The 12,401-nt window shown below is 36.1% G+C and overlaps 1 protein-coding gene across 9 annotated transcripts in view; it reads left to right on the top strand.

The window, feature by feature from the left end:
• The window catches only part of CCDC171 (coiled-coil domain containing 171), a 509,668-nt gene extending 499,103 nt beyond the window's left edge, over positions 1-10,565 (top strand). For 8 of the 9 annotated variants that reach the window (XM_072655937.1, XM_072655913.1, XM_072655979.1 and 5 more), the window contains one exon: positions 10,288-10,565. In XM_072655937.1, coding sequence (XP_072512038.1) covers positions 10,288-10,497 — 210 coding nt within the window. In that variant the 3' untranslated portion in view covers positions 10,498-10,565. Of the gene's footprint in view, positions 1-2,470; positions 2,571-10,287 lie in introns of all 9 variants that reach the window. The other variant, XM_072655955.1, reaches the window with a different exon arrangement.
• Positions 10,566-12,401: the final 1,836 nt, after the last annotated feature.

Raw genomic sequence — 12,401 nt, 5'->3', positions numbered from 1 at the left:
TGAGGTGAGGAATTCAGGTGACACAAAGCTTAAGAATATGTATGACTATAAGGTTGATGATCTCCTCAATAGTAAGAGAGAATCTAGTAAAGGAGTATAGAAGGAGAATTGAGAGAGAACAGCTGCAAAAAATCCAGAGAGAAGAGAGCATTTAGAAGGATAAAGTGGTCAATGGGGTCAAATGCTGTAGGATAAAGATGGAGAAAAAGCTGATAGATTTGGCAATTAAGAGTTCTTTGGTGACTTTGGAGAGAACAATTTGAGTGATAAGATTTTGAAGCCAGATTTCAGAAGGTTAAGAAGAGAGTGAAAATAGAGGGTGGAGAAGTGTTTTAAAGGAATTTGGCAGAGAAATGGAGAAGAGACATAAGATTATAGCTAGGGGTGATGGTAGTATCTAGGGAAGTTTTTTAAGGATGAGGGGGGAAGATATATACTTGTGGGAAGCAGAGGAGTTAGTTACCATCTAATTGCTGCCAGATATTGCACACAAAAAACCAACTGGCAACTGTCTCCAATTCCTTGCTTTTCACTATCTCTTTAACCCTTAACAGTTTGCCCACTTCCCCAGGTGCTCTACCAATGCAGTTTTCAAAGGTCATTTTTTTGCCTTTTAAATTCCTATCCTCAAAAGCCTAAATGAAATGTCCTAAAATATTGTTCTCAGAACCAAACATAATAATCCCATTTGTGTGTGATGAATGCAAAGTGCAGTGAAACTCTTCACCTTTCATAGTCTAGACATTAAGTTTCTCTTAACGTAACCTAAGATCTCATTAGTTTGGGGGAGAGAGGGACTGACATATTGAATCGACAATTCAAAAAAATTCACAGATATTTTTCAAATGCATTCGTATCCAGACATGTTTCCATCATTGTATAGTTGTGAAACTGATTTTTGAGCCTAAATTTTGTAATTTTCATTTGTCTCTTAAATTTCACCTTAGTTTTTTTAGTTCATCCAAAAATTTTCAGATCCTTATTCTATTTTCCAAAGTGTTTACTATTGCTTCTACAATTTGACAGCCATTCCTTGTACACCTATATCCAAGTCATTGATAAAAATGTTAAACGTTATAGTGCCAAGGACAGATTCTTGTCATATTCTAGTAAAGACCATTTCCTAATCTGAAATTTTACCATAAATGACTTTTTAGATCTTATTGTTCAACTACTTCAGAATCTAACTCCCCTACTATCTGGCCTATTTTTCTTTGTCTTGTGCATGAGAAGAGAGCCTTTATAAAATGTTCTGCTGAGGTAAAAGTGTACTATCAGCAGTCTACTAAGCTGATCAAAAAAGGAAAAGTGGTGATTACTCTGACATGCTCTGTTTTTAATGAAGCCATGCTGGCTCTTAGTGATTAATTACCACTTTGCTTTCTAGATATTAAAGACTTATTCAGTTTTATGTTCTAAAATTTTATCAGTCTCATGTCCATTGACCTCAGGCCACAAATTCTATGCTCTTCTCTTTTTGAAAATTTGGATATTTGTCCTTCTAGGCCTTTATTTTCTCTCTCATCCTCCACAATTTTTAAGAGATCAGTGTTAGCGAGTCAGTGGCTCAAAATTTCTTTGAGGCCAGATGAATTGAATCCATTGAACATTGAAATATATTCTCTTACCATCTCTCTACTTATATTAAATTTTCCCTTCATTAAGTGTCTTTTGTCTTCCCCTTCCCATTCCAATGATCATTCTTGATAAACAAACAAAAACAACTTCACTTTTCAGTTGGAATGGCCCTTGCTTTGACTGGCATCTTGTTTTTAAAGTAACCCAAAAAGAAGGAACCCAAAGTCCATCTAGTCCATTTTCTTATTTTCAAGCTGATAAAACAGATACAGAAAGAGACAGAAAAAGACAGCAACTTCCTATTTTTATTGCTTGGAAAATAAAAAAAAAATTACTGACATTGTATGTGAATATTAGTACTAGAAATTCTGACCAGTCTAAGCACATCCCCCTCGTTTCACAGATAAAGAAGCTGTGGGCCTATAGAAATGAGGTAATTTATTTAAGGTTACACAGTAGGTAGTACCAGAACTGAGACTAGAATCTCAGCTTCCACTTCCCTGGTCTAGTGCTTTTCCCACTATCCTCTATGGCATCATTTTCAGGGAATGTTATTTGGGTGTACTAAATAATCTGCGTTTTTTAGGTAATACTAAGCTCTGGAGGATTTGCTTTGATCACGTGTAGTGTAGAAGGCAGATGGCTTAGTGGCGTTGTTTCAGATACTTCTTTCTACAAAAGTTTTTTATATATGGTTTATTGAGCAATTATTGTGCGTAGGACCAATGTTTTATTTATTTATTTTTTCTTGGAAAAACACACTCAAAGAATTTAGACATTAAACTTTGAAAAAGTTTATGACTATTAGGTGTCTCCAAAGACTATATTTCATAAGATTTTTTAAATGCAAATTATTTACAAGACTCATTCTGTGTTCTGAATTTTTATTTAGCTGATGGACTATAAAACACTTCAAATAGAATCATTCACAGCTTGCAGAGTAAATACAATACTTCCATAAAGATTCACATGACACCCAGTCTTTATTTCAGGTAAATAATTTTCTTTTTAAAAATTGCATAAATTCAGACTTACATGATAGATCCCCACAAGACCTCTCATTTTGAAAGTACCTTAAATAAATATGGATTTTAATGGCTTAAAAGATTCTTTCTGTCCAGTCGATGAATATAAGCTTTTAAGGGTTCACATATTGGTAAAGTTGGTAGGACATATTACATCAGAATATTTCTTTCACTGAAGGATTTTCCTATTGTTTCTATGTCAGTCCTATTCTGATATGTCTTTGTGTTTTGAAGGCAACTCCAGGTTCACAAAATCCCTCTTCACCAACAAAATTTCACAAAGGTCTAATAAAGGCATCAAGGTACAGTCAGGCTTAATCTGTTACCCAAGGACCAGCTTAGCTAAATTCAAAGAGGTCATTATATCATCTTAGTTAACTTTGAGCAGAATGCAAATATAATATTCTATCTAGAAGTGCTTTTCCAGCAGCATTGGGGTTGGTCCTAGAGGGGATAGCTCTTTTATCTTCTGAGACTCCTTCCTATAATCACCGGCCAAATAGCTGTTATCTATTGATTCCACCTTCCAGTGTATGGACTCTTTGGCCAATATGCACTTCTCCAGTAGAATATAAGCTTCTTGGGACCCAGGGACTTTTTTTCTTTGCATCTCTAGTCCCTAGTACAGTACTTGCCACATTTTAAGCACTTAATATATGCTTGTCAAATTGAATTGAATTGTGAAAGCTTTAAAAATTTATGTAATAGAGATTATATATTTTGTCTTTTATGATCTAGTCTGTTTCTGATAACAAATTTTCCACTATTTGTAGTTTCAAAAGCTATAACTTCTTTCTATCTCTTCTACTTTTTTATAGTTTGACTTTTATATTTGGTCATTTGTCCATTTGGAATTTATTGTGGAATGTGGCATAAGATGCTGATCTAATTCCATTTTCACCAAATTGTCTAGCCATCCTTCTAAAATAAAAGCTCCCTTCCCGAGTGTTTTCAGACTGATGAGACAGACAAAATCTAATAAGATATAAATTAATAATGATAAATATACAGTGCTATACTTGGCTTTATAAACTAACTAGAAAATTATAGGATGACAGAAACAACTGTACAATAATTCATATGTAAAGGACTTTTAGCAAAGCATTTAGTAAAATCTCTAATACTATTCATGTAAAAAATATGGAGAGCTCTAGATTAGAAAGTGGCATAATTAGGTAGATTTCAAATTATTTAAATAGCCAGATCCAAAGAGTAGTCATTAGTGGTTCAAAGTTACCTTGGAAGAAAGTATCCACTAGAGTTCCTATGGCTCTGTACTTGAATCTGTTCCATTTAACACTTTTATCAATGAACTGGGCAACGAGATGGATAAAATACTTATGAAATTTGATAAAACTTGATGTCTCCGTGGTAGGAAGTTAGGTAGTACTCTGGATGACATAATCAGGATGCAGAAATTTGTGACCAGTCAGAACACTGAGCATGTGTAAACTCCTACTCTGGTGTCTTTCATGGTGAGTCCCAGAGTGTAAGCTGTGTGAAGTTCAGTGATGCTGAAAAGCTTCACATATGACATTAATAACAGACTAAGTCTGCTTTCCAAGGATCCACCTAAGTACCCAGTAAGCATGTAACTGAGTAAACTCACCCCAAGGTCATTCAAGGATAAATGTAGGAGGGACTACAAGGAGAAAAAAATTACAAGATTTGCGAAGAAAAAAATTTTAAGAAACTATTTTCGTCATCAAGAATAGCGTAACCACCACACTTGAACCTAATATTATAGTAATAAATGTGCATTTGGAGAAGAAAGAAATGGCACTAAACAGAACAAAGATAACAAAAGCAGTTGGATTGGGTGAAATTTCCATTGAGAATGTCTGTGCTGGAGGTGACGCCATTGTTAGAAAGTACCTGAAGGAGGGGAAAATAATAAAGGAGTGAGGGGAAACCCCACACTTTGCTAATGCTCTGTCTCTCCCTGCCTATGGCAACCAAGAGAAAATCAGTAGCTATTAAACGGTATCCCTTCTTTCTCATCTGTACTAAATCTTCATGAGTCTTCTGTACGCAGACATTATTGATAAGGACATTATTTGGGAATAAGTAGGCATTCACAAGTGATTTTGTGAATTAATATAAAATATAAGATCTCCTTCTCCTCATTGTTTATTACCAAAGAACCCCATTTGATTTGGTAAAACAGAGCCCTGTCTTAAAGTCTCTTTTGCAAGCTGTCTTCCACTCATATGTCAGTCATTCAAGATCCCTTGGAAGACAAAAAAAGAAATAATCCTGTTCAGTAGCCCTCTGATAGCAAATATCAGGTGAGGCATAATATAGGAAGATGTATCTTGCCAAAAGTATTTACTGTTGTGATAGAGGAAATACATCCCACAGTCCAGATTGAAGAGGGATGCCCCCATGAATAATGAAGTGCTTCATATGGTCCTGTTTGAGAATGACATTGTGCTGATTACACGAAGCATCAGAACATTGCAGGGACTTCTGGAAAAATCTACAATCACTCAAAGGAGTTTGTCCACCCACACAGGAAAGATCGAGTGGAGGAAAAATGCCTTTTGCCCAGATCTCAATATATATCTGAGTGGACATTCTGTAGAACTTGTCCATCATATGTGTATCTTGGATAGACAGTATGGATAGACTAAGTGTGTCCCAGAGTTGAATAGAAGGAGGAGAGCAGGCTGGATTGCTTCCAGGAAATTACAAAGCTCCTTTACTGATACAAAGCTTCACATGAAAGCAAAGACCCATCTCTTCAATAGTTACATCCTGCCAGTATTGCTATATGGCAGCAAAATATGGAACACAAACTGCCTCAGAAGTACTAAATGTAAGTACCCCACAGAGGATAGTGAAGAGACAAAGAGTTACTGCAGTGGGGAACTCTGAAGAAGAGGAGGGATAAAGATACTTTTGTGGTTACATGGCAAGAAGGAAGAATTAATCAATTGGGGAATGACTGAACAAGTTGTGGTATATGAATGTAATGAATTACTATTGTGCTATGAGAAATGATGAACTTCAGGAAGTCCAGAAAGACTTATATGCAATGATACTGAGTGAAGTGAGCAGAGCCAGGAGAGCATTATACACAGTAATAGCCACAGTGTGCAAGGACTGTTTCTAATAGACCCAGTCCTTCACAGCAATGCAAGGACCTAAAACATTTCCAAAGGACTCATGATGCAAAATGCCATCCACATCCAGAGAAAGAACTGTGAAGTCAGAATGCAGAATGAAGCAGACTATTTTCTCCTTTGTTACGTTTTATTTTTCTCATGGTTTCTCTCATTTGTTTTAATTCTTCTATGTAACATGACTAATGTGAAAATCTGTTTAATAGGAATGCATGGGTAGAACTCATATAAGACTGTATATTGTCTTGGGGAGGAAGGGGGAGAAAATTTGGAAGTTATGAAAGTGATTATTGAAAACTGAAGAAATTTAAATGAATAATTTGGGGAAAAAAGAAGGCAGAATTAACAAGTTTATAGTCAGAGTGCAGTTTTGGTATCCTTTCTATGTCAAGAGAAATCAAGGAAGGTTTACAGCATGTTGGATGGATCCCCTGATGATGATCAAATGAGAGAATATTTGTCCTTGGCACAGTACCTAGCACATAGTAGGTGGCATATAAATGCTTATTTCTTTTCGCTTTGCCTTCAATTTCAATAAACTTTTCAGAGGACCTGGACAAGATTTGCCCAGGATAAGCAGGCATGGATGGAGGGCCATCTGTGTCATTGTCAGGAACTCTTAAATTGATGAGGTCACAGATATCTTTTGAATAAACGTAAAATATTACACTGAGGTTAAAAAATCAACTTTATGAGTACAAGATGAAGGAAGTGCATAGCTAAATGATATCTGAAAAATATCTAAGAATTTTAGTGGACTGAAAGCTCAGTAAGTGTCAACAGTGTGTTATATCAGTCAAGAAAAAACTGCAGTGTTAGACTGCCTTGAGAAAGGCATCACTGCTAGGAATGAGGAGGGGATGGTCCTTCTATGTAAGGCCCCAGTCAAATTGTATCTGGAGTATTGAGTTGATGCTGGGGAACACATTTTAGGAAGAAAAAATAGTCAACCTAGAGAGTGTCCAGAGGAGGCCACTAGAATGGTGCTGGGCCTTAAGTTCATGTCTTTTAAAATCAATTGAAGAAGGTGTCATTGCTCAGCCTGGTAAAGAGAAAACTGAGCAGAGACATTGGAAGATCTGTGAAGGGTAAGAGGGATTATACTGATTTGCTTAGTCTAGGAGTGAAAGTCTAGGGTTAATGACTGCAAGTAACGAAGATACAAATTTAGTTTATGCAATTGACAGAAGTTTTAGAGACTAATGAGACAATGGGAAGTCTTAAGAAAGGAATTGTCCCCAGTCAGGAAGAGTATGTGTTTGAGGTTGTATAGCTGCTCATTCTGATATAGAATATTTTTAATATACTTTGTATAGAGTACAGAAAGTACTCTTGAAAAAACAAATTTAGTTCAGTATTTCACTAAATGTCAACTTAAGGCATATTGCACTATCTGTGAAATCTTGACATTCTTTTGCAAGGAATCTAATAGCAAAAATAACTTGGTTTTATGTTAGGAAAATTTTCTTAACAATTAGAGCTATCCTTAAGTGGAATGGACTGCTTTGAGAAATTGTGGGTTTCCCTTTATTGGAAATATTCAAGCAAAGGCAGAGAGGCCATTTTTCTTTGACCTAGAGATCCCCCTGAGAAAAATCACGATCCCAATTTCTGATTTGGTGATCTGAGGGTTTGTTTAGTGAACTACAAAGTCTTTGCTGTGGTGGGATAACCAAAAAAGTCAATCTGATTTTAATAGATGTGAGCTACTTTAATAGATGCACAATATCCAAAGTAAGTGAAGTGGTGACTCCTTTGTGTCAGACCACATGTCCAAGTATTGTTTCCAGTTGGGAGTATCACATTTTAGGAAGTTGGAGTGTATTTGGAAGAAGGTGAAACAGGATAGTGAGAAGACTCAAAACTGCCATAGAAGGATTGTTGAAATACCTGAGGATATTTAGTATGGAGAAGAGAAAGTAGGGATTTCAAATGCTTGAAAGGTTGTAATGTGGGAAGGAGGAAGGGGAAGAGATAGACAGACATTCCCAAGAGGGCAGCATTAGGATTAAGGTGTGGAAGCTACAAATAGTCAAATTTTGACTGAATATAAGAAAAAACTTATTAACAACTAGATACACTAGTCAGATCATAGTGAATTCTTTGTCATTCAAAGTCTTTAAGCACATGCTTTCGGGAATGTTTTAGAAGAGCTGGGGAAAATGACCTTTAAGATACCTTCTAGCTGATACATTCTAAGTCTGATTCTTATACACAGTTTGTGTTAGATCAGGCTGCTGGGTTGGAAGCAGCTCTTCTGAGCGCTGCAAATAAAAGCAATGAGGGACAGAGAAAAGGAAAAAAAGAGAAGGGAATAAATGAAAGCTCTCTTAGTATATACTGTCCTGTTACCCCAGCATACCTAATACCCTGCTTGCAGTTCTAGAACAAGCAGAAATGCGGATAGGGTTCATTCAACAAATATTTGTTAATTGCTTACAATATGGGACAAAATATTAATGAAGTCTGTTACTGACCTCAAGGAGCTTATGCTTTAGTGGATAATCCCACAGCCAACTTGAAACATCAGTATCAATAAGAGCAGTGACACAGTCTCTCCTAGTCCTTAGATGTGAGATATGTCCATAGTTGGAGATATTCGGGGCTTACCCATCTGAGATAACAGCACAGAAGCATTATTCCCAGACTGGAGTTTTTGAGATTCCACAAACCACCATTGATTAATCTGCTAAGTAACTTGCTTCATAATCATTTGAGTTCTTTTCCTTCCTTGGGGTGGGTTTAAATAGCTTCTTCATCTAGCCACTCAAATATGCTGCCATTTTACTTGTCTTTTTAAGGCCTAGCATAAAAAGGGATGATTTTTGTCAGCTATAAGCTTGCAGTAGAGTATCAAGAAATCAAAAGAGCCAACATCAAAGAAAATTGCTGAACTAGGTGTTAGATGCAGCCATTGATTTTTCTCCAGTCGTATCTTAGGAAAAAAACACCAAAAAACTGTGAAGCATACTACAGTGGAATTCCTAATATTCTCTTAAAGTCATCTGTGGCTTCCTTTTATTTTTTACATGTAGAACATAGTTTTATGTTACATTTAAATATATTAAGGCAGCTTCTAGAACATGTTAGAACTATTTTTTATATTACACTATATTGTGGTCAAAACTGTTAGAGAATCTAGTAGAAAAAAGAAACTACACACTTCAGAATTTGTATCTCAACTTGAAGTCTCACTATGCCTGTAACCTAAAGTGTGTTGGTTTGTGTCAGCCTGGAATTGGTTACTATTTCTCTACCATCTCTACATTTCCTAGAAATAATGCCAAACTTTTGATGTTCAGATTCCCTCCGTGCCAAATATAAAGCTGTGATGACTGCTGAGAGTTAGGGGTTAAACGGGGAGCTGTTACAAAGTATAAAGGTGCTTCAGGGGTGTGTAGCATGGAACATGTTTGATCTTTAATAGCTTTCTGATTCAGATAATGTTTTAAAATACCCAACAAATTGATATTTCTGTGTTGCAATCATATATATTAAAGTTTGTCCAACTGCAGCTTTTATGGTATAGAATAGTGACATTAGCTTTAAAGGCAAAGGCAAAATCTCAGACAGTTGTAATAATGAGCAACAAAATTGCTCCAAATTGTAACTTATGTTTTAGAATAATATCTTAAAATGAACGCAAGGGTTGATTTATTTTTTTGCTACCACCTTTAGTCATTAAACAGTTCTAGTTAGGGCAGCTCCATGGTGCGGTGGATAGAGAGCCAGGCCTGAGATCAGGAAGACTCATCTTCCTGAGGTCAAATATAGTCTTAGACCCTTACTAACTGTGTGACCCTGCACACGTCACTGCTTTTTTGCATCAGTTTCTCATCTCTGAAATGAGCTGGAGAAGGAAATGGCAAGCCACTCCAACATCTCTGCCAAGGGAGCCCCAGATGGGGCTGTGAGGAGGGAGACGTGACTGAACAACAAAAATTTTAGTTAATAATTCTAAAAACATACGTGTGTGCTTCTTTCTTTCTTTTTCTTCTCTCCTCCTCTCCTCTCTTCTTTTCTCCTCTCTTCCCCTTTGTTCCTCTCCTTCCCTCCCTCCATCCATTCCTGCCTTTCTTCCTCCCTCCCTCCCTCTCTTCCTTCCTTCCTTCCTTCCTTCCTTCCTTCCTTCCTTCCTTCCTTCCTTCCTTCCTTCCTTCCTTCCTTCCTCCCTTCCCTCCTTTTTAGGAGATGAAACAGACTATATAGATCCTAAAATAAGTTGAGAAAACATTCTTTAGTGTTGGTTATGGGAAGTATTCATAAAGGTTATTGTTTGCAAAATTGTATTTGTTATTTGCTATATCTTTTTCAAATTCCAGTGCTTGCACAAAATGTTTAATTAGAAGTATTCTATGCTGGCTAGCAACAAACAGTTATTATATGCATGTACATGTAATCAATTGAAATTACTTTAATTTTCATGTTTGTATACATTATAATATTAATCTCATTCACATTAAAACAGAGCCAGTACAAACTTATTTAATATTTTGGTCATTGTATTTGACTTCTTTTTCTTTCTTTCTTTTGTTTTTATTTTATGTGCATCATTCTAGGGATCACGAGACCATTCAAATCTCTCTGTTTCTTCAAGAAGTACTCTTCATGCTGACCGAAACATGAACGGGGATTTCTTGCCACTGAAAGCCGAACTCGACACAACTTACACTTTCTTAAAGGAGGCATTTGTAAATAGTTTACCCCGTTCTCAGACTTCCCATTCCCCTGCTGTGAATATATCTACTAATTCCAAAAGAACAATATAAAATGGATTCTGATTTTTATGAAAATAACATGGAAATTTTATTTAAGAATTAAAATGCTATGTGAAGAATTTTCTTACCATTTAAATTTTGTTTCAATATATATGAAAATGATTTGTCTTTTTTATTATTAATTTCTGTGATTCCTCAATGTCTGCCTGTGTGTGTGTGTTGCATAATGATATAACCAACTTGGGTTTTTAAAGTTTTATTTATTATCATAGTTGCTCATTTTTATGTAACATATTTTTAAATGTTAAAGAATGACACATTTTGGGTAATTTTCCTCAGACTTAAAAAAATCAATAAGCCATTTTAGTCTCTATCTATCAAAGTTGTTTCATACTTGTCTATTTTAAAGCAGGGCTGCAATACTTTAATAGGATCGAGAGAGCTATTTGAAATGTATGCCAATGATTCCTGTCATTTCATGGCAGCCCTGCCATGGTTCACTGAGCCCCCTCTTCTCTCTTGTCAGCTCAACTGAAGACAAGCATTTAGTTGCAAACTTTAAGCAGGTTGTGCAAAACAGAAATGATGTGACTGCTTCTCCTCCTGCACAATAATGTCACTCCTGGTCAATGTGAGAAGGTCAGGGTGCTCCTTGTAAAGCTACATGATACCATTTGCCCATTTGAACAAGTTAAGTTAACTGCTGAATCTGGTCCCTGCAGGCGTTGAAAACTCATCCTTTTATCAAGTGCATTTGATAAGGAAGTCGAACAATTGTGCAGGGAGAATTTTGATGGTATGTTTATGTACTTTATAAGGACAGTTCCCAAACCAGTGTTGCAGGTAATATATTTAGTATAAGCTGTAAGACTTTAAGGTAATGGCTGCCTTGACCTTCAGAACAGACTCCTTTTTTGTTGTTGTTGGTAGGACCCCAGAGTGACGCCCATCTTTGATGCTGACAGAATTTAAAACAAGGCCATCGCCCTGCATTTTCTGCCTTGTAGCACACAAAAGTAAAATTGTATGTCAGGCCGAGATGTCGGGGAGCTGACAAGATGCCCCAGTGACATTTCAGCTGGAAAGAGCAAGTGTCTTGCAACCAAGTGGTCAAATATCAAATAATAGGTCAAGCAGGAAGGAGCTGAGTTCTAACCACAGAGAGGCTTCTGGTAACTTCCTTGACAAGCTTTTGGGGGCTTTGTGGCTTGACAAAGTGATGTTCTGTTGGGCATCGCTGGACAGACTGTTCTTTATCGCCTTCAGAAGATCAGACACTGACATTGATTAAGCTCTTTAACCCTTAAAGGTTAAGTCCTTACAGTTTGCATCATGGTAAGTGAAGAATAAAAGAAAATTTGTAATATGTCATTGACTTTTGTATTAGTCATTGTACCCCCCCCCAGTGCTATTAACTTTTGATGGGCACTACTGTTTTCAGTAGTGTTCTGATACAAAATCCATATATTAGATTGTTTTTCATTGTGAAGCAGCAATACATTAGAAAATAACATTATGTCTTATGGAATTTGTGATGTCTTATGCTTCACTCACTGTGGCATTTGATTCTAATACACCTGGTGACTGAAAATTGTCTTATTACTAGCGGAAAACAAAATTGATGCACAAATATGTATATTAGCCAAATTCACCAAGTGATATTTATCTCATCTTAGATAACAAAGCAAACATTTTCCATAATAGTCAATATGCTTCTCTATAAGGGCATTTATATAATAGGAAGTTTTGTATATTTATGTTTCTTTAATTTTTTTTTTTTGTTAAACCGGATCTTCTTTGAAATAGTTCAGAATTTCTTTACTTTTGAGTTTTCCCCAAACCTCTATTTCTGTTTTTTATCTATATATTTTAAGAGGCAGTATGGCAGAGTGAAAAGAACATTAGACTCAAAGTTAAAGACGTGTGTTCAGATCTTTGCACTGATAGTTCATCCC

The sequence above is a fragment of the Notamacropus eugenii genome, chromosome 1, assembly GCF_028372415.1.
Source record: "Notamacropus eugenii isolate mMacEug1 chromosome 1, mMacEug1.pri_v2, whole genome shotgun sequence".
NCBI lineage: Eukaryota > Metazoa > Chordata > Mammalia > Diprotodontia > Macropodidae > Notamacropus > Notamacropus eugenii.
Note: the sequence above shows the minus strand (reverse complement) of the source record. Positions and strands in the feature narration are given on the sequence as shown.